We start from the raw sequence: 18,957 nt of genomic DNA on the forward strand, positions 1-18,957 counted from the left end.
ACAGCTACACAAAACTAGAATCCTGGAGAAAAGACAACCTGGATCATGTCACATCTAGTCGGGACAAGACAAATAATCAGGTGGCATATGATCAGGGATTCACCATGGTGAATTCAGTGTTCACCATGGTAAATGGGAGTTAACCATGCTCACCATGGTGAAATCTTATCCGTGTGGGGTTTTTCAGCCTGCTCAGTTTTTTCCAGGCGCAGCACTGGCACGGACAAAATGATTTCTCCAAGCTGTACCCCCTGATTCACTGTATCACCTTTTGGGCTAGGCACAGCCCAAGGGTTTATGTAATACCATTTCTATCCCTCGGCATTGATCCCATACATGTTGCTGTGGCACTTGCCTAACTTCTTCATACATGTATATCAAAAAGTGGTTACTCTTAGTAGCTATGAAAGACATGCTACAAACGAGCTGCGAGCGATAATGTTCACGGCGAACATTAACCCCTGATTTTCTCAGGATGGCATGATAATGGATGAAATGACTGCAAACTAATACTGATGCCAGTAACTCAACTATTATGATAAAACATTCGTCAAAGTTGTCGTCACTGTCATGTGCCTTCACCTGAGCTAAGAAATTGGAACTATACTTTGAATAAAATCAAAAATATCGCCCGTTTTTAGGGGGAGGGACGATTTACAGCTGGAACCCCAAACCAGCTACCGCAGATCCGTCATTCATCATGTGTATAAGCAAGTATGAACCTGGTTTAATCATGCGGCTTATCTTACTATATATATATATGCAGTCAAGTTGTTTATATACCACCCAAATTCGGCCCGCATTCCTCCCATGGGTACGTCGTCTGTTCGTTTCTTGTAGTACCGTTGGCCCACGACAGGGGAGCTACAGGGAGGGAATGGACCAGAACCTGGTATACACAACAGGGAGCTGGGGAGGAAGGACTTTCGTTTAAACTGACCAGAACCTGGTATAACTGTTCTAAATGTCTGGTCCAGAGTAGTCTCTTTATGTAATTAAGGGTGACTTTGATCGCCTGCTCTCCTCAGTCAGATGGACAGCTACACAAAACTAGAATCCTGGAGAAAAGACAACCTGGATCATGTCACATCTAGTCGGGACAAGACAAAAAATCAGACCGCATTTCAATGATCAGGGATTCGCCATGGCTAATTCAGCTAATTCAGTGTTCACCATGGTAAATGAGACGTCGTGTCATTGTTGGAGGCAGGTAGGCCTGGCCTCCGCCCCGGCGAGTGAGACCGTAGTATAGATGGCCAACGGCAGGGGTTCCAGGAAAGTTTTTGATAGACCGAAGACCCATGCAAACTAACCCACTGCAGCGCCATCTAGTACATGTAGAAGGAAACTCCGCCATTTGTTGTCATGTAAAAAGTTTTCCTTCTAAAACACCGATTTTTCGCCCAGAATGGGTTGAATTTGAACTTTTGGAGATTACAGACAAAAATAAGAATCAAAGGCAAGGGCTTCATGCTACATATCATTTAAGTTCTCTGTCTGTGTTGTCTTTTATAAGCCTTATAATTGTTGATTGACAATCTCCATTTTCCAAGAAGAAACGAAAACGCATTAGCACCATGCATTGTTGTATGTACACTGTATACATGCATGCAATACGGTGAAACAGTACATGCAGAATGAGAATGAGCATGATGAGAGAGTAAATGAAGTTCGGCCCAATGAGGAAGGGAATTCGGGTAACCCCCCTGGCTTGAGCTTGTAGTCATAGATGGCACAGACCACAGTAAGCACGGACGGTACTGTCGGTCTTGACACTAATGACAGTGACTAGACGGTGTATACCTACCTGTCCCAGGGGCGCCGGGGCCTCACTCTCAGTGGAAAAAGGCTGTACCACGGCACAGGCACAGGAAGTTGTAGCCTAGATTGTATTGTGGCAGTTTGGGGGCTGTAGGTACCAAGGAGGATTGGGGACTGAAGGCTCCTTGCCTTGGCCGGCTTATCACATGTAGGCCTATTGGTTACGAGGCCTGGACATTGTTAATTCAAACAGCATGGAATGGGTGATTTCATGTGTGGGCTTGAAGGATTGAAGGCAGGGAGGGATAAACAACATAATAATCTATCTTAGTATCTCTGTAAACTAAACGTTAAAAAAAGTAAAATTCGGTAATTGAAGGAGTTGTCTTGGTGACTTTGACCTTTAATGTATGGTACATTTATCAATCACTCTCGACAAATAACATTGTTAGCCTTCATGAATCTATTTGTGGTTTTGAGTTTTAATTTCACATCTAGTTTACCCAGATTTACCACACGTGATGTGTAGTGTCATCCATAGGAATTCAGGTCAACTAAGATTGCCAACAAGCTGTTCAACCTGTACCCACAATACTAATGAGTACCAGTACTATTGGTAAGCAGATTCCATTTCTAACTGTAACATAATCTGCCCAGGTCACAAACTGAATTCCAAATATGTGAAGGATCTGCACACTTTTAGAAAATATTGCCTAAGTCCACTTAGGTGACCTGAACGAGCTTGTGAAGAGAAAGTGATGGCTGCTCTCTCATGACAAGTGCTTTGTTATGCTGGTTATTCTTCCCAGCTCTTATTTTTCTTGAAAAATCCTGGTAATTTAAAAGGTCTTAAATCTAATCATTGTGTTTCATGTTGATGGAGGTCAATACGATATTAATGCAGAGGATATGTGATGTGTCGATTGTTTTCAAATATTGATCATTTCTTCTAATTCTGTAAATTACCACCATTTGACTACCTTGATTTGACGGGACAAGAGTCGATTTAGGTCATCTTGGTGCCAGTCACTTAGATCACTTCAGGCACCCAATGTGCACAAATCTATTGATTACACAATGATTATGATACCCGGTAGGTCTCGAACAATGTTTTTGGACAGTGATTTAGGTGAACTGGTAGTTGTAAGGTTAGAAAGTTTATCAGAGAAAAGTGCAATAGCCATTTGAATGACTCTTCTCGACACCTGAGGTAGGTCTCAAAAGATGTTTTTGGACAATGATTTATTTAGGTAACTTGTATGGTAGTGGTAAGGTCAGAAAGTTTATCAGAGAAAAGTGGCAATAGCTCTTCTTGACACCTGAGGTGATATTCACGGGTAAATTATGAGGCACCTCTGTAAACAATGAATTTGTCTGAGGGCTGGTCTGCCCCATTGCACTAGACTGAAGGTTTTTAATTTTGGTCATCATTTAGGGAAATGTAGCAGGGGGAGCTATTCTTAATCCTCTTTGGTCAGAGGGGACCAAATGCATCTCCTTGAAGAACACATTTCTCACTTGCAGTGAAACCCTTTGCCTGAGGGGTCTTTCAATCATCTGGGTTAGCAAACCTGACTTAGTCACAGACCAATATCACTCAGGTCTTGAGTGAAAATGTTTATTTTACTTATTCACTTGTGTATCTGACAAGATTGAAGATGGGTTGGCACCACACAGAAAAGACACATAATTGATTATAACACTTAAATAGTCTGAGTGCCTAACCTAATTGACCCAAATGATTGTCAGAATGGCTGACATGCAATGATTTGGGAATATCCTACATATTTCTCACTAATGTTATGATGGTCCATTCCTCAGTTATTGGACAGGTATTTGCTCAACAATCCCACAAATGTTCTAAAGCTTCTCGACATGTTTGATTTATGTTCATGCAATTAAACAGATGAATCAGAAGGAGTTATGTTGTTGTATAAGGTCAGATGTTCAACATGGTATTAAACATGTATTTATTATCATTGACAGTCATGTCAGTCGTCCTTAAAAAAGTGCAGCAAACTGTTATTCAAATGTTTTCGATCATGTACACATTGTCAGGTGTTCGGTATGAATTACTGTCAACACTAACAAGTTCATAATTCATTGAAACAACGTGTAGCTTACAAATCTTATATGCTGGATTTTTGTGTAGTGTAGTGTAGTGTTGTCTGTCTTGCATTTTCCATTTGTTTACTCCACAAATAATTTGTACAATTCACTCTTTCAGTAATATGTTGCAGTATGTTCTTCCAAAATGAGCCGCCACAATGCACAAGGCACTCAGCACATCAAGACTTTCACTGTCTGGTCCAATCCTCAATAAGAAGGTCACGGTCACTCTCTTGTCTGGAGAAGAACTACAGCTAGTCACTGATGTAAGTACAAAATATTCAATTCACGCGGTCATTACTTTTTACATACATTTCCCCATCTTAAGTGAGTAAATCATTTGAATGTTTGCTTCTTAGGCCTTGAACACAAACCCCTAGGACATATTCCACTCTTTGGCTGAATTACGGTACGATATTTGGGACTTTTATTGTCAACCTCAGTACCAGGACATATATTGTTTTTTGTGAATGGAAATAGCAAAACTCCCTTTCTTTCTTTCAGAGCAAGGCTAAGGTGCAGCATTTATTTGACCAGGTCTGTCAACACTTGAGCCTAAGGGAGACTCAGTACTTTGGACTGGCTGTCAGAAATGGTACGTATACAAGGACATGCATACATCTCTGTGTGTTTGTGCACTGCTCTCTACCTGTCATAGGCTGAATTGATCAGTAGTCTTATATTTAAATCTAACCCTCAGTCGGCCTTGTCAAGGAAGTTTATTGTGTACATTGTAATACATTATCATATAATTGTTTTTAGATGGTGAATTCTGGTTCCTCGACCTGGTCAACAAGATCAGCAAGTATGCACCAAAAGCATGGAAGGGCAAGAGAGGAGATGTAAGTATATTGAACAAGCAAATTATCTCACTGGCATACTAAGTAACATCTTAAGATATATTATGATAAAGCCAGTTATTGTGTTGAGGACTTTTAATGAAGCCTTGGTAATGGCTGAAAAATTCTAAGTGAACCTTCAAAGACATTTGAAGTATTCTAGAACACTTGCTTCGGTCAAAATTGTAGCTGTCCCTGTGATTAATTTTCTTTCTTTGTTTCAGGGGTGTGACGGTGTGGGCAGACCTCTACTTAAACTCTACCTCAGAGTGCAGTACTTCATTTACTTCAGGCTTTTGAGGTATGCTTGAAAAGGTTTTAAAACTCTGAACGAGCATGTAGTGGAGACAATACTCTTCTCCTCAGACAGTGATTTACTTTTGCATGTATCATGTTGATACATAAAGATATTGTGCCAACATTCAAGATCCTGACTTAGCACCAAATTGGTCCTGACCTATATATTTTGTACCCACTATTGTTGAATGCAACACTAAACAGAAATTTTGCCGTTGAACATACAATTACAAACCGATTCACAGCTTGATTTCATGTTCTTGTTCCAGAGAGAAGGTCACCCGCCATCTCTACTATCTGCAACTTGTAGAGAATGTGCTGACATACAACCAGTCGACAACCCTCGAGAAATGTTTCCAGCTGGCGGCCTACGCTCTCCAGGCCAATCTCGGCAGCTACACGCCAGGAAAACACACGGGACATTATTTCCAGGCCAAGAAATATCTACCAGCATGGGTAAGATAGTTATTTGAAAACATTAATGTGAAAGGTTTGAGGAAGAAATATAAATCCCTTCTTTGAATTTTATTTTTTAAAACTTAGGGAGTGCAAACATTTTAAACTTTTTGGTTGTATCATTGGAAAATGCACCCATTCATGGAAATAATTGGTTGAAAAAACTGACGTTTTTGGGAACATCTAGGACCGCAAAAACAAAGGGGTTAACACTATGCATTTCTTCATTTCAGGTCATTGCCGAAAGAGGAGAAAAGTACATCATCCTAAACTTGTCCCTAATGCACAAAGATTTACGTGGCGTCTCAAAGGTCCAGGCGGAGCTGAATTTTATCAAGGAAGCATCTGCACCCCCAATGTCACACAATATGCTGTTATATCGGTTGAAAAAGAAAAAGAGTGAGCGAAAACCATCGCTATGGATTAGTATATGTCCAACTGGATTAGAGATTTATGAGGATGTTCCAAGCAGTTTCAAAAATGAACTGTCAGTATTTGAATGGGGAGCCATTGGAAGACTTCAATATAATGTAAGTATTTGGTAAGGAATATGCCTAGTGTGATTGCATTGTGGTTTTAAAGGTACCCGCCTTTGGAATTAGATTTTTCTTTCACTGCTATTGGTTGTCTCACCAAAGATTGTGATGGTGGAGCTGAAATTTTGACCAAAACCGAGGTGGCAGGCGAAAAGACAGCTCAACCCTAGCAGTGTTTTGTGAGACAACCAATACCGACAGAACTTGATATATCTAAGACAGAATTTAGATCTTTTAACTGATTCTGGATGCATGCTATAGTGTATTAATTCATGCAATTTGTTTCCAGAAAAAGAAGTTTGAGATTCAGATGGAGAATCCCCCTCATGGGCGCAAGTTTACTTACTACACGACTAGTCATGATTACTCCGGCCACTTACTTTGGTTGTGCCAGAAGACACATGCCTTACAAATGGCACTGCAGGCAACCGTCAGTGAGAGCAAAAGACAGGAGGAAGAAGGTAAGATGAGTATCTGATGTGTTCTGGTTGTGTTGTTGACTCTGAAACAGGAGGTCATGTGTTCGAATCCCTGCAGCCAAGTGCAAATTTCCATTTTAGAGTTGATAGTCAGATTGCACTCTTCGTGAATCAGATAGTCCTGGCACTCAACAAACACTCAGTGCAGCAAAAACAGTAGAATTGAATTATTCATCCTTCATTTCAGAGAGGAGACACTATCGTGAGTCTTATATCTACAGCGATGAGATGGACCTGGCTTTGGAGCAGCAGAACGATAAAACGTCCGACCGAGATAAACGAATCTCACTTATCAGCAAAACAAGCTCGGTCACGACTTCTGGCATCGCTAGTGAAAAGATGCAGGCTAGTCTAGACAGTGATAGTAAGTGTTTGATAACAGAAACGTTTACATAAGGTGACTGAATGAGGCTTTGCACTTGTCAATGCTGGAGCATCTGTGAAATGGATTGAAGCAAAAAAGGACAAAACTCTTTCTGTCGCAATGAACATTTGGGTGAGATACCAGATCGGTTTCTGCAGCTTAAACTTGAAACCCTATTTTGGTGATTTGATCGGGTGTTCATACAGCTGTTGTGAGTGCTTTTTATGGATGATAGCAATTCAATGATAGGTGGAGGGGGAGGGGCTCATCACCATATTGCACAATGACACTATCAGTCATGGGATGGCAGGCTGTTTCATTTTCACCAATATTCATATGTTTGTCTTCCCTCTCCTTCTCTTTCACTGCTTAGCAAGGAGATTCTCCTCTTTTATTCTCTCCTGCTGCAGATAAGAGGTTTGAAATAGTTCTCTGTTAGTGTCGATCCCTTTCTCTCATTTTTGCTTGGCTTCATAACATTGTCAATGTTTTGCCTAGACATGCCTGCTTTTATCAATGCTTTTGTTGGATGTGGGGTTTTATTTTCCAACCTTTTCAAGAAAAGTTGTGCTTGTAGTAGGATTGATGACTTGTATGCTGTGCCTTTTTGTGTGTTTTTTACCCGAAAGCCGTTTCCAGAATCTTTTCTATAATAAGCCTAACCATTCATATAACTGATAAGTCAATGTTTTCCTTGTTTACTATCTTGCAGATGGCGATGATGGCCTGAGTATCAAGAATCCGCCTTCAGAGACAGCTGTTGGTTTTTCCGAGAGCAGTGGAACTTCTTCCCTGAGTCGACAACTGGGCTCTGTAAGCCTGGAGAAAAAGTCTTACGCATTATCAGAAAGTGCTTTCAGAGAGCTTCTAAGTAATCGAACGGAGGGAGGAGGGCTTGATGAGTTGCAACCCAGTGGTAAACAGGAGTCGCGTGAACCGTCCAGTGATGATACAGTTACTACTGCACCCGTCCTTGCTCCTTCGGCTATTCCTAAACTGCAGCCTGTCCCGCCGGTGCAAACTGTCCACAAAGAGGCTCACTCTGCCCCAGCATCAATGGATATACTCTCCGCCTCTTCAATGAGATTTGACGACGACTTTGGGGTTCCTAATTCAACTGTGCGTCATGCTACAGCTAAATCTGTAGGTGGTGTACAGGAGGCGCCATCTGTGTTGACGGGGAATTACAATGATGTGGTAGACATGTTTGACATGATTGGGGAAGGAATGAATGTTCCGGTGTCTGAACAGGAAATTGCAAGTTGTGATAAAGTGGTTGAACCAAAAAGTGTTTCATGTGAAGTGATATGGACTAACAGCCGCAGTGCTGCAGTTCATTCAACAAGCTTATCCCATGCCTCGTCAGGGAGCCAAGCTACATCAGTAAAATCTCTTGGGCACCAGCCTAGTTTTGAAAGTTCTACGATTCCACGAAAGTTGTCCCATCAGCATTCTCTACCTCAGCCTGCCAGAAGTTATGACAGTTTGTTGCAGACAACAGTGAATGTACCTCGCTTTGAATCAAACAGCTGTTTATTTCATGGTTCTCAAGGGTTTGTGGACTACAACAACCCAACCCATAATGACAACATGGGATATTTCAATGACAGTTCGAACAACTTGTATTCCTATGTTCCTGTCTGCATGGAAAATGGGATGAACAATGTGGATGAGCATTCTGTGACTCAATTTAATGTCCCGCAGGTTGCCCAAGCAGGGGCATCAATTGTTGGAACACCATTCAGTATTCAATCCGATAGCATCCATTCTTCCCTGGCTGTGTCACAGACTATTGGAGCTAAGCCTCCTTCCCATCCTCATGAATCAAATGAAAGGACGATTCCTCAACTTGTGGGTCAACCGTTTACAATTCAGTCGGAGCCTGTTCATTCTGCTCTTGCCGTGTCACAGTCTACCGGCCACAGAATGCAGGCTGGCCCTGGACAGCCAATGCAGGGGCAAGTTATTGTTGGGCAGCCGATGCAGGCACAGGTGGTTGCTGGGCAGACCATGAAGGCTGTTTCTGGGCAACCTATGCAGGCAGTCCATGGGCAATCACCTCAGATGCAGGGACAACCAATGCAGATGGTGCATAGTCAGCCAATGCAGACTCTACAAAGACAACAGATGCAACCTTTACAAGTGCAACAAAAGCAGGTGCAGACTTTGCAAGGTCAGCACATGCAGACTTTCCAAGCTGACCCAATGGCTCTGCAAGGTGAGCAGATGACATTCCAAGGTCAGCAGATGCCAACTTTTCAAGGTCAGCAGATGAATTTACAGGGTCCGCAGATGCAGACTTATCAGGGACGGCCAATGCAGATCTTTCAAGATCAGCAGATACAGAATTATCAAGGCCAACAGGTGCAAACTTTGCAAGGTCAGCAGGTGCAGATGATATCAGGTCTGCCTGGGCAAAATCTGCCGTCTGTTCATGGACAACAATACATTGTGAACTCTGAAAATCACCACATGCCACAGGATATAAACGTACAGTATCATTACAATGCACAAAACTTTGATGGTGTCGGTGTAACTCATGATCAATTCAATGGACCATATGCATTCCAACAAGACAGCGTCCATGCCCCACAGCCTGTTATGAGGCAGCCCCCACAGCCTGTCATTAGGCCGCGGCCCGATTATCTTCGGCATTACGTTAACGAGGAAATGTTCAAGGACATCAGTGCCCAGAAGAAGAAACGTCTAAGTGCTGGTGATCTTATTAGCGGTGTTCTGCCTAACATTCAGACCAATAACTTCAGTAAAAGTACGGAAGAACTCTCCATTAAGAGTAAGAAACCGTCTGTGACTAAGGCATATTCATTTGGTGACGAGAAACTCCATCCCGATCTGGAGAATCTGCGTAGTGTGTCCTCCGATACGTCATCTTTGCCTCTAATGACAGCATTGTGTAATGATAGGACCTTATTTGACATTAGAACGGATACAGTACGCGAACATCCAAAAGAAATGAAGGAACTTCAACAAGAAGAGGAAGTTGTACTCCGGCAAAAGGTGGATCCAAAAAATCAAGTCCCAGAACAACGTCATTCGTCGTTGTGTTCAGTCGATACTGACTATTCTCAAGATACTATGCTGTCCATGAGTAGCTCCATCCAACAGACGAGTTCCGATGATGTGTCACTCTCGTCTGTTATATCCGGCCCGTTCGCAGTGAAAGATGGTAACCGAGTGTCGTTGTGTTCGGACAAATCTGACCTCCTGCAGCATGTTGGTGTTCAGAGCCAGAATGGGCAGCTGATTACGATATCATAAAGATTCTGCGACAGCACATTATACAAAATTCATTTTGTCAGTTCGGTTTTGACCAAGTATCAAGCGATCAGATGTCTCAAAGTCGCTGGTGCATGTTGTAATTGAGATCTGTTGTCTTAAAAACATGTTTAACACATCATGTTTATCCGGCCAATTTGAAGCTGGCAGTATTTTCAAGTATTCATTTTAAAAGTAAAAACTATGTACTTGTGTGCACGTACACCTGTGAGCCAATAGGTGTTGATGTAGAAAGTGAGCCTGTACATTTTGTATTTTTATGTATGTAATACATGAAAGTATTATGTTGCCTGTGGATTTTCAGAATGCATATTTGGGAAATCGGGTACACTGTTTGCACTGTTTTGTCAATTTGTGTTAGAATAACAACTCAAATCAAAATGCTTGAAGTGAAACAGAAGATGTTCGTCTGACTTTTGTCAGTGGGAACATGTATTGCAAAATTTTAACACTGGAGAAGAGCATGTTTTTCTTCACTTATATATCCGTCCTCCTCATTTATTTTGCTGATTTGACTGTGGCATTTCCAGTTGTGGTTGGCAGGAAATAGAACTAGTACCGATACTAGTCTTTGCAGCCATGTGTTTTATCCTGTTGACTTCAGAAGTGGTGCTGCAGCCAATTGGTATACAGCTGAAAATGAAGATCAGTTACAAAAATGTTTCTTGCACCTGGATCAGTTTGTGAAGCACTCTGAGTAACCCTCTATATCTTTTCTTCTTATTTTTCGTGTATTCATTCTCATGGGGGTAATCTTCTCTTCAGAATATTTCCAGATTTGTGAGAATGTATTATAAGACCAAGAGAGGCCAATACATGTAAGAGATGTGCTTGTTTAAAAGGAACTTTAAGGCAAGGATTTTCCCACCGTAATATTCCATTTCGATATTTTCGTAACTCGATTGTTTCCTTGAAGAATATTTTAGAGGGACAAAAAAGTGTTACAATGATTTATACTGTACAACTGTCTTCATGTCTCTGATCACATTGCTGTAACATATTTGTGGGTGAATTATATCAGTATGTGTAGGTACGTGTGCTGTAAATTACAGATGTAGGGTGGATGCATATGACCATGTTAATACATGAAGTAGAAATCAAAAATTGAGAAAATGTGAATTGTTAGTAGATTTTAAGATTTTAACAGTAATTACCAAAATTATTTTTGAGATTAATCCTGAAATGTAATCTGTTTTTAATCTTTTTTACTACGTTTAGCTGTACTAATGGCATGAAAATGTCACGCTTGCCAAGTTCATAGTCCTGTAAAAGTGTCATGGACATGGTCGTTCAATCCCATTTAAATGTTCAATTTGAATAGACAGTGAGTTGTCAAAACCAAGTTGTCCAGTGGTTTTGAGGTCATGTTCCGGCTTGACCTTTATTTTCATATAGGTACTTCTATGGACAGGCTTGGCCTTCTCATGTATCATTTCACATCATTGTTGTATAATAACTGTCATTTTAGCATGTTTTCTGTGTATATAGAGAGAAATCAAAGCAACAGGTTTGCAATAGGGCAGGATCCAACCATACCAGCTTTTGGTGTGCAAGCATGTTGAAGTAGACTTTAGTATGTGTAGAAGATGAACTCTGTGATATGTTAATGTATATAGCTAATGCAATGCCTGTGGACCTGGTTAGTAGGACAGTTTCTGAGGCAATTTAAGAATATCAGCATCAGTTGGCTCCATTCAAAGATAGCCTTATGATTTTTAGATGAAAAATGCTAAGAATTATGCTGTGGTTTTGAGAAAATGCATGCTAGCACTGATAATGTGCATTTCACTTGACCGTTTTCTATTGATGCTGCAAATCAACCTGGAGAGAGTACCACATATGTTGTTTCTAAAGGGTTTGAATTACTTTTCCCTGAAAACTATGGAACAGACAGACTGTGTTAATTTTTGGGAGAGAAATTGCATTTACAGACTGTTAATAGCAATAATGCTGTGGTTTATCACAAATTAAAATAGGGCCTAGTTGTTAAAGGAGTACGTAGTGTCCCAAGATAATTCTGGGTCGGCACTTCTGATATTCATGAAGTTTCAGGACAGTGGGACTGTTACTTCTTGGGTGAATCAAAAGACACTCCTCCTTTAAAAGTACTTTTATATGTCAATAAATGTATCTTTTAACAACATCTGTTTTGTGTTTGGATCAGTTTTACGTGTATTTTATATCACTTCTCACTACATATTACATTTGATTAGATATTCTAATCATTCTAAGTAAGAAAGCAGTAGTAGATTGAATAGCGCATGTATAGTTTGACATGCAGTGTACATTATTTCTTTGTATATCTGTGCATATTATAAATGCACCTTGCTTTCGACATATTCCAACATATCAAACTAATTACATGTACCATAATATCCACATCATTTTAACTTCTAACTTATCATTAGTAGGGTTACTACTCAAAGTGATCTTGTAGTCTTTCAAATATCTTATCGATTTCTATAAATTTTCTTTGATAAGGATAATCTAGTGTCTGTATTAACAGTTGCTGCAAATCCATCCACTATAAAACTGGTGAAGAAATTTGGTCAGTGTTGGTTACCAGGTTATTGGGAAAAAATGATGAAAAATTTGTTTCCTGAAAATCCTTTAGTGTTGGACATTAAACTAACATGGCTGATGGCACCAATAAGTTCTTTTTTGACAGAAGTCAGAAGGGCATGTGTCACCAGTGGGTTGGGTAGTGGAAATTTCTTGAGTCCTGCACATGGCAAAGGAGTGGCCTGAGTCCCTGAAGAGCAAATTTCAAAATGCTTAGCACACACATGATGTGGGAATGATTTCTCCGTCCTGGTTCCAGCGATATCTTAATCTTCTGATTCTGTCAATCTTACTTTTGCTGAAATTACATGTCCTTTGATTTATAGTGTTAAAAATGCCATGTCTCAAGAGAAAACATTTCATTGAGAAAAAAAATTAACATAACTTGACCGTCATTTTTCTGGTTTCGATTACGGGCTGGTAAGATTATTCTTACCCTGAATATTTAACTGCAAGTCTCATGACAGAAGTCTATGATGCATACCAGGGTATGTAAATAGTGTGAAAATGTAAAATTATGTACTTTGATTCACTCTTCACAATTCTACCTTTTGTGAAATGAAGAAATATTTTGTAAAGTTAAACGCACAAATTCATTTATTGCATAATATTCCTATTGTACATGAAAATTGAAGTAATGCTTGGCATGTGGACTAGTAAATTGATGCCAAAATATTGCTATGTTTTCAACAAAAGTTTGTATCTTTATTTTACAAGGACTTGACACGAATGCATTGTCTGTTAAGACTAAGAGTGCTCTTGCATCAAAAAGTATAGCATCATCCTCCATGATGAGGTTACACTATTAATTCTTGTCAATGAAACCCCTGTCCACTTTATACATGTTATATTCATTTGATCTGACTTGTAATGTATAGTTATGCATATCATATATCTAACATTGTTTAGGCCCCAACATATTGTGTGAAATCTACTACTATACATTATTTAATTTTGAGTAGTTTTAAATCATATATGAAATCTTATTTTACCTTGTTACAGATACTGACATGTTTCCTTCTGACAGGGTAAGAATAGATTATACTGTTTCAATATAATCCCGCCCATTGAGGGGTGTCTGTTACTCATAGACCTACTGTGAACCATGAAATTTTCAAGATACTAAAAGTTGGCGAATTTCCTTGTTTTGAATTGGGGAAAGACTAGATATTCAGTTTGCTGCCGAAAGTTAACTTTTTGCCATTTATGAGTTAGCGCATAGCAGTGCGTTTGCAAAAATCACAAAAATAAACCACTCGTGAAAATTTTTCGGTTTCAAGTATATTATCAGGTTAAGGCATATTTTGTAGTACAGGCACCTCTCAACCAGCGTACATGTATCAACGAAGTATATTCCAACAGGAGGAATCCCCTTCAGAAAGCTCGCAATTCGAAGTTTGAAAGCGAAGGAATTCTGTATACATCACAACAGCTGTCAGTGAAGCTCACCACAAATGAATGATTTTTATCACTGCAACATGCGATATTTAGCACATGCAGCAAATCTTTGTCAAAACACGGTCATCACTGCGATAACACCAAACTTGTTTGATTTTATTGCAGACCACTGTAACCAGAGTATGACTGCAATAAAAGATAATTACTTGTCTGCAGCCTGTTTCTCGGTTTTGGTGGGCAAAGCTTTTCAAATCACCTCCTGTCATTGTGTTAACTATCATTATTCCCGCTTACTATCTGAGCTAATTCACCATATCATTTGTTTTAGGAAATATACATGTTTATATACAGACTTTGTACACCTGTATGTATGTGTATGGAAATAAATTATTTTATGTATTTTGGTATAAAGATGAATCAAGTGTTTCTTTAAATTACTGATTTTGTTGTGTGAAACCGATTTGTGAGGTTGTGAAAGTTGCAGGACTGAATAATATAGTCTTGGCCGATGTTTGGATATGACAGTAAGGGACAATGTCACAATCGAATTCTGATGGTCAGCTGTTGATCAAATGAAGCTAATCATTGTCACAGTCAGATTTCTGCCCTCAGCTGTAGGTCATGTTTGGGTGGATGTCATAATCAGATTCGAAGGAGCTGTACATCTGATGACATTCTTCTTACTGCTGTAGATCCAACCCCCTCCTCAATAACAGGCAGTTTGTTAAAGGGACTTCGTGATCTCGAAGACTTGTGTCTAGATAATGAGTGTGGCCAATGTCTCAGTTGGATTCGATCTGATGAGATGGGACAATTACACAATCCAGGTTATGAACATTGGCTTGGGGAACTGATCGGATATCTACAGACCTGATTTTTACATGTAATGGTTCTCAGATTCATGCCATTGTCTAAATCAAAACTTGTGAGCAGCTTGATCAAAATCTACGACTGGGTCTATCAGGTCTTCAGTATCTAGCTAGAGTAGTAGCTTATTGATATTGTTGTGAAGACTAAGCGTTTGCTCTTGCTAGCCTGCATTGTTATTGGCCTCACCACTCATGCCTTTGGCCAGGGATGTCCATCACCAGCTACTCGTCTTCAACACTTGGATGAGACCTTGTAACACATCTCATTCCAATGATATTGCATGAGATGTAGGCAACGTGCCCAATGTTAAGCGATGTGCAAGTGCAGGCAGCAAAGCCTTGATTATGAGTCCAACACTGAATCAATCAAACAATGACAAACACGATAGTCTTCTTGTCTGAGCAGTGCAGGACACGTTCTAGGTCTGATGGATGCAGGACACGTTCTAGGTCAGATGGTTTGTTTGCCGAGTAAACAAAACAAAACAGAAGCAAAAGGAGACTGCCATTCTACCAGAATAAACTGTTTATTATCCTTTTTTATAAGTACCCTACCAACATATACAAAAACACTTTAAGTGTTCACACTTACTTAACTACATTCTCAATTTTTCTATACAACTAAATATCTCAAATAAATATCACAAGTAAATATCTAAAGACAACAAGTAAGATAAAGGGGTCATTGTAGCCCCCTTTTCCATTCACCAAAGATTCTTAACTTTCTTAACTAACTGAGATATGGGGAGCTGCGACAAGACAAATGCTACTTTTCTTCACTGTTACTTGGGCCTTCATGTTCACACTGGGCATGCGTTTCCAGGCGCGAGATCCGGTCAACGCAGTTGGAGGTTGTTTCTCTCCTTTGAACTGTATTGAGATCTTTTTCAAACAAGTAACTGAAAATGATGCTGACATGTCCTATATATCCAGTGAGTAGATATGATTGCTGTATAAACTGGGTTCTGTAATGCGGCGGACAGAGATAACCCAACCAACAAGTCCTAGAGTAAAGGCAGCCATGAGGAAAAGTCTTGTCTGTAATCTCTTGTACGATAAAACGGCTCCAAAGTTGGGGAATCCCATGTGGTTGCAAAAGGCATGAACAATGACTGGTGCTGCCAAGTGCCCTGAAATCATAAAGAAAGTTAGGCTTATGACTAACACACATTTCAGGTATTTTAGAATAGGGAATGTGTACAATAAAACACACTGTACTATATCACGTCAAATACTTTCAACCAGATTAAGATCACTCTCGCCATTGTTTAGATCAGCAACAGACACAATCCTTGCCCTCTTTGTAGTCATAAATGCTCTGGGGTAAAGACAATTACACAAATAATATCAAAGTCTAAGTGACTCACCTGTTTGAACAAACAGATACCCTGAGTATATTCCAAATAGAGTTGTATATACGAACTGGAACACTGAAGAAATAAACAGAAAGTCAATAGCAGTAACAACACATAAAACATGTACATCCACTGTAAATAGTCTGAACTTGACATTGCTCACATGAATCGTGGTACATCGTAACTAAGCAAGTCAGTGAAGCCAAAAAGTACAAGGAGGACGAGCAGGGGTTTCTCAGGATTAAACCACAACAAAGAGTTCTCTACACTTTCCATGACTTAATTTGAGCCACAAAACCACGATAACTATCGGAAATAGATAAAATATACTTACAGCAAACGAACAAAGCATCTTGGAACTGCGTTCCTTGTTTTACCATTTCATACACATGATGTAAATGAGCTGAAACCACAAGTAAGCAGTGTTAATCATTTAATGCACAGTTACAAAATTGTTGTAGTGGAGAATGGTTTGTTCTGGGAACTACTTTTAGACAACTATAAAAGCCAGTAAATACACCTAATAAACCACATAGTCATGGGTGTACCCCAAGAGACAAAATTATTTTATCTTACCTACTCCAAACAGGAGTGGACACATAAATATAGCTCTCGTGGCACCAAGACTTGGGACTAACAATGGCAGCATGCAGGCACGGAAGATGAATTCCTCTGAGAAGGGGGCCTGAAAAATAGATTGGAAATGGATAATTCAGTCAGAAATAAGCCCCATCTTGACTTTACTTCTTAAAATCTGAAGGAACAAGGTTCACACATGCTGCAACCAGCCTCAATGTGAGTGTGATATTTTTAATTAGCACCTCATGTCAAAAACGAATATCGAATATTAATCATGAGCAGAGGAGGAGCATGCTAATGACCTTAATTGTGTGTACATGGGTTTGAGAAAGACAGTGATTAAAGACTATAACTCACCACAACATGATTTCTTAGCCAGTAGATGTCTCGGAGGCTTGCCCACCAAAACCTTGGATCTGGAAAAAAGAACTGCACTAACAAAGTCGGTCATAATTGCCCGTCATCTTGTAAGAACGACCAGTATTTTTCCTTACATATTTTTACATGTCATCAGTTCAATTTCGAAACAGGTGTAAAAGACAATGCAAAATTCAGCTGCTTTAGAAGAGATAAGAAAGGTAGACAAAAAGATCATGACAAAGCAAAACCATTCCATGTAAGACTAAAGTTATTGGTTTATTTCTGCTTCTCAAAGCCAATGGCATGTATCCAACTAACGAGGAGCGAGCAACAACTTGTACCCTAATTTCCTTTAAACAAATTTTTGATATATTTTTTTCAAAAACTTACCAACGAAAACATATATTATACCCTCCACATACTGAAGAACTACTGGGCCAAGGAACAAGACCTGGAAACAAACAAACATACATACTATTACTAAACACATACACATTTGAATCAATCGATAAAGAACCTTATAATGCAAGCATCAGCATCTTACCGAACATCCATCTTCCAACCAAAAGATGTTGGAGGAGAAACAAGAAGATTTCAAGATTGCAAAACTGTCTTTGAGTCTTAAATTCCATTCGAATCGTCCTACCATTGCATGGCTAATAGAAGCATGAAGATTAGATGAGTACTTCCAATTTCTCACTCATACTTACAAAGGTTAGAACAAATGGAAGAACAGAGGCGGGAATTATCCCAGAAATTCTAATTCCTAACCACTCCCATAATGTGCGTGCCTGTAAAACAAAATTCTGAGTTAGTAAATACAAGATTTTTAAGGTATAGTGAATAAACCTCAACTACGGTACATAACAAATACAAGTACTATAACCTGGGTTACTTATCTATGCACATGGATACAAAATCGGGGAACTTCTGCAGATATGATAGTGGTGTTGATTTAAGTCCTCAAAGGAGTATACTGCTGTCACTTACATCCGGTGCATCGGAGTTTGAGGAAAAAATCCAAAGAAATGGAGGAGCAAGGAGGCAGACAATGGATACACTAAGAAAGCGTCTCTTTATGGTGTCTGGATTATCTCTGAAATGACAAAGAAAGGTTCCAATCCACAAAAATGACATGTTGAAAGCACTATTCATTCTATAGGCTAGTAAGACTACTCCTATGGCTACGCAAGGTATGTTGGCTGCTTTAGTTTGGCGTTGATCGGGAGTCAGATGAACTGGGAGTGCATGGGATAGGGATCTGGAGTTGGGGGTGTAGGGTTGGGGGGGGGGGGGGGTGTTCAGGTGTGTCTGAATATCAGTAGGATTCAATTTGGTTCAAAATCAGAGCCTTTTCGATTTAATGATGATAATAAGGACGGCCATGTATTGTAAAATCAAAATCTGAAAATGGATGCAGTAGTTTCTCATCCGACAATAGGTTTCATACACAATTCCAATGTTTTCAACATCAAAGAGAGTTAAAATGTTAATACCGATCGGCAGACGTCTTCCATATATATAAACTGCCAACATAAACAATGGCTAAAAAGAGTGAAAGAAGGAATGCGGGGGGAAATCCGAGTTGAAATTCGATTGCCATTTTTTAATTTTTCTTCTCCCCACCATCACGTTGTTACGTCGTTTTCCCTTTTCCACCATTGCCGCAAAAAGCTCTGCCGAAGACAAGGCTTTC

The 18,957-nt window shown here is 39.7% G+C and overlaps 2 protein-coding genes across 2 annotated transcripts; one reads left to right on the forward strand and one right to left on the reverse strand.

Moving 5' to 3' along the window:
• The first annotated feature begins 1,343 nt into the window (after positions 1-1,343).
• LOC135484332 (uncharacterized) lies at positions 1,344-14,505 on the forward strand. The gene is made up of 10 exons (XM_064765693.1): positions 1,344-1,459; positions 3,989-4,136; positions 4,375-4,465; positions 4,633-4,712; positions 4,934-5,010; positions 5,276-5,462; positions 5,696-5,992; positions 6,288-6,459; positions 6,665-6,841; positions 7,554-14,505. The coding sequence occupies exons 2-10, from the start codon at positions 4,029-4,031 to the stop codon at positions 10,118-10,120; spliced, it is 3,756 nt and encodes a 1,251-aa protein (XP_064621763.1). The 5' UTR covers positions 1,344-1,459; positions 3,989-4,028; the 3' UTR covers positions 10,121-14,505.
• Positions 14,506-15,509: 1,004 nt separating this feature from the next.
• On the reverse strand, positions 15,510-18,912 carry LOC135484334 (CAAX prenyl protease 2-like). Its single transcript, XM_064765696.1, has 9 exons — positions 18,758-18,912; positions 18,252-18,357; positions 17,972-18,052; positions 17,652-17,712; positions 17,259-17,317; positions 16,899-17,007; positions 16,657-16,725; positions 16,335-16,397; positions 15,510-16,097 (listed from the first exon to the last, which is right to left on the reverse strand). The coding sequence occupies exons 1-9, from the start codon at positions 18,862-18,864 to the stop codon at positions 15,889-15,891; spliced, it is 864 nt and encodes a 287-aa protein (XP_064621766.1). The 5' UTR covers positions 18,865-18,912; the 3' UTR covers positions 15,510-15,888.
• Positions 18,913-18,957: the final 45 nt, after the last annotated feature.

Source organism: Lineus longissimus, chromosome 3 (assembly GCF_910592395.1).
Source record: "Lineus longissimus chromosome 3, tnLinLong1.2, whole genome shotgun sequence".
Taxonomy (NCBI): Eukaryota; Metazoa; Nemertea; class Pilidiophora; order Heteronemertea; family Lineidae; genus Lineus; species Lineus longissimus.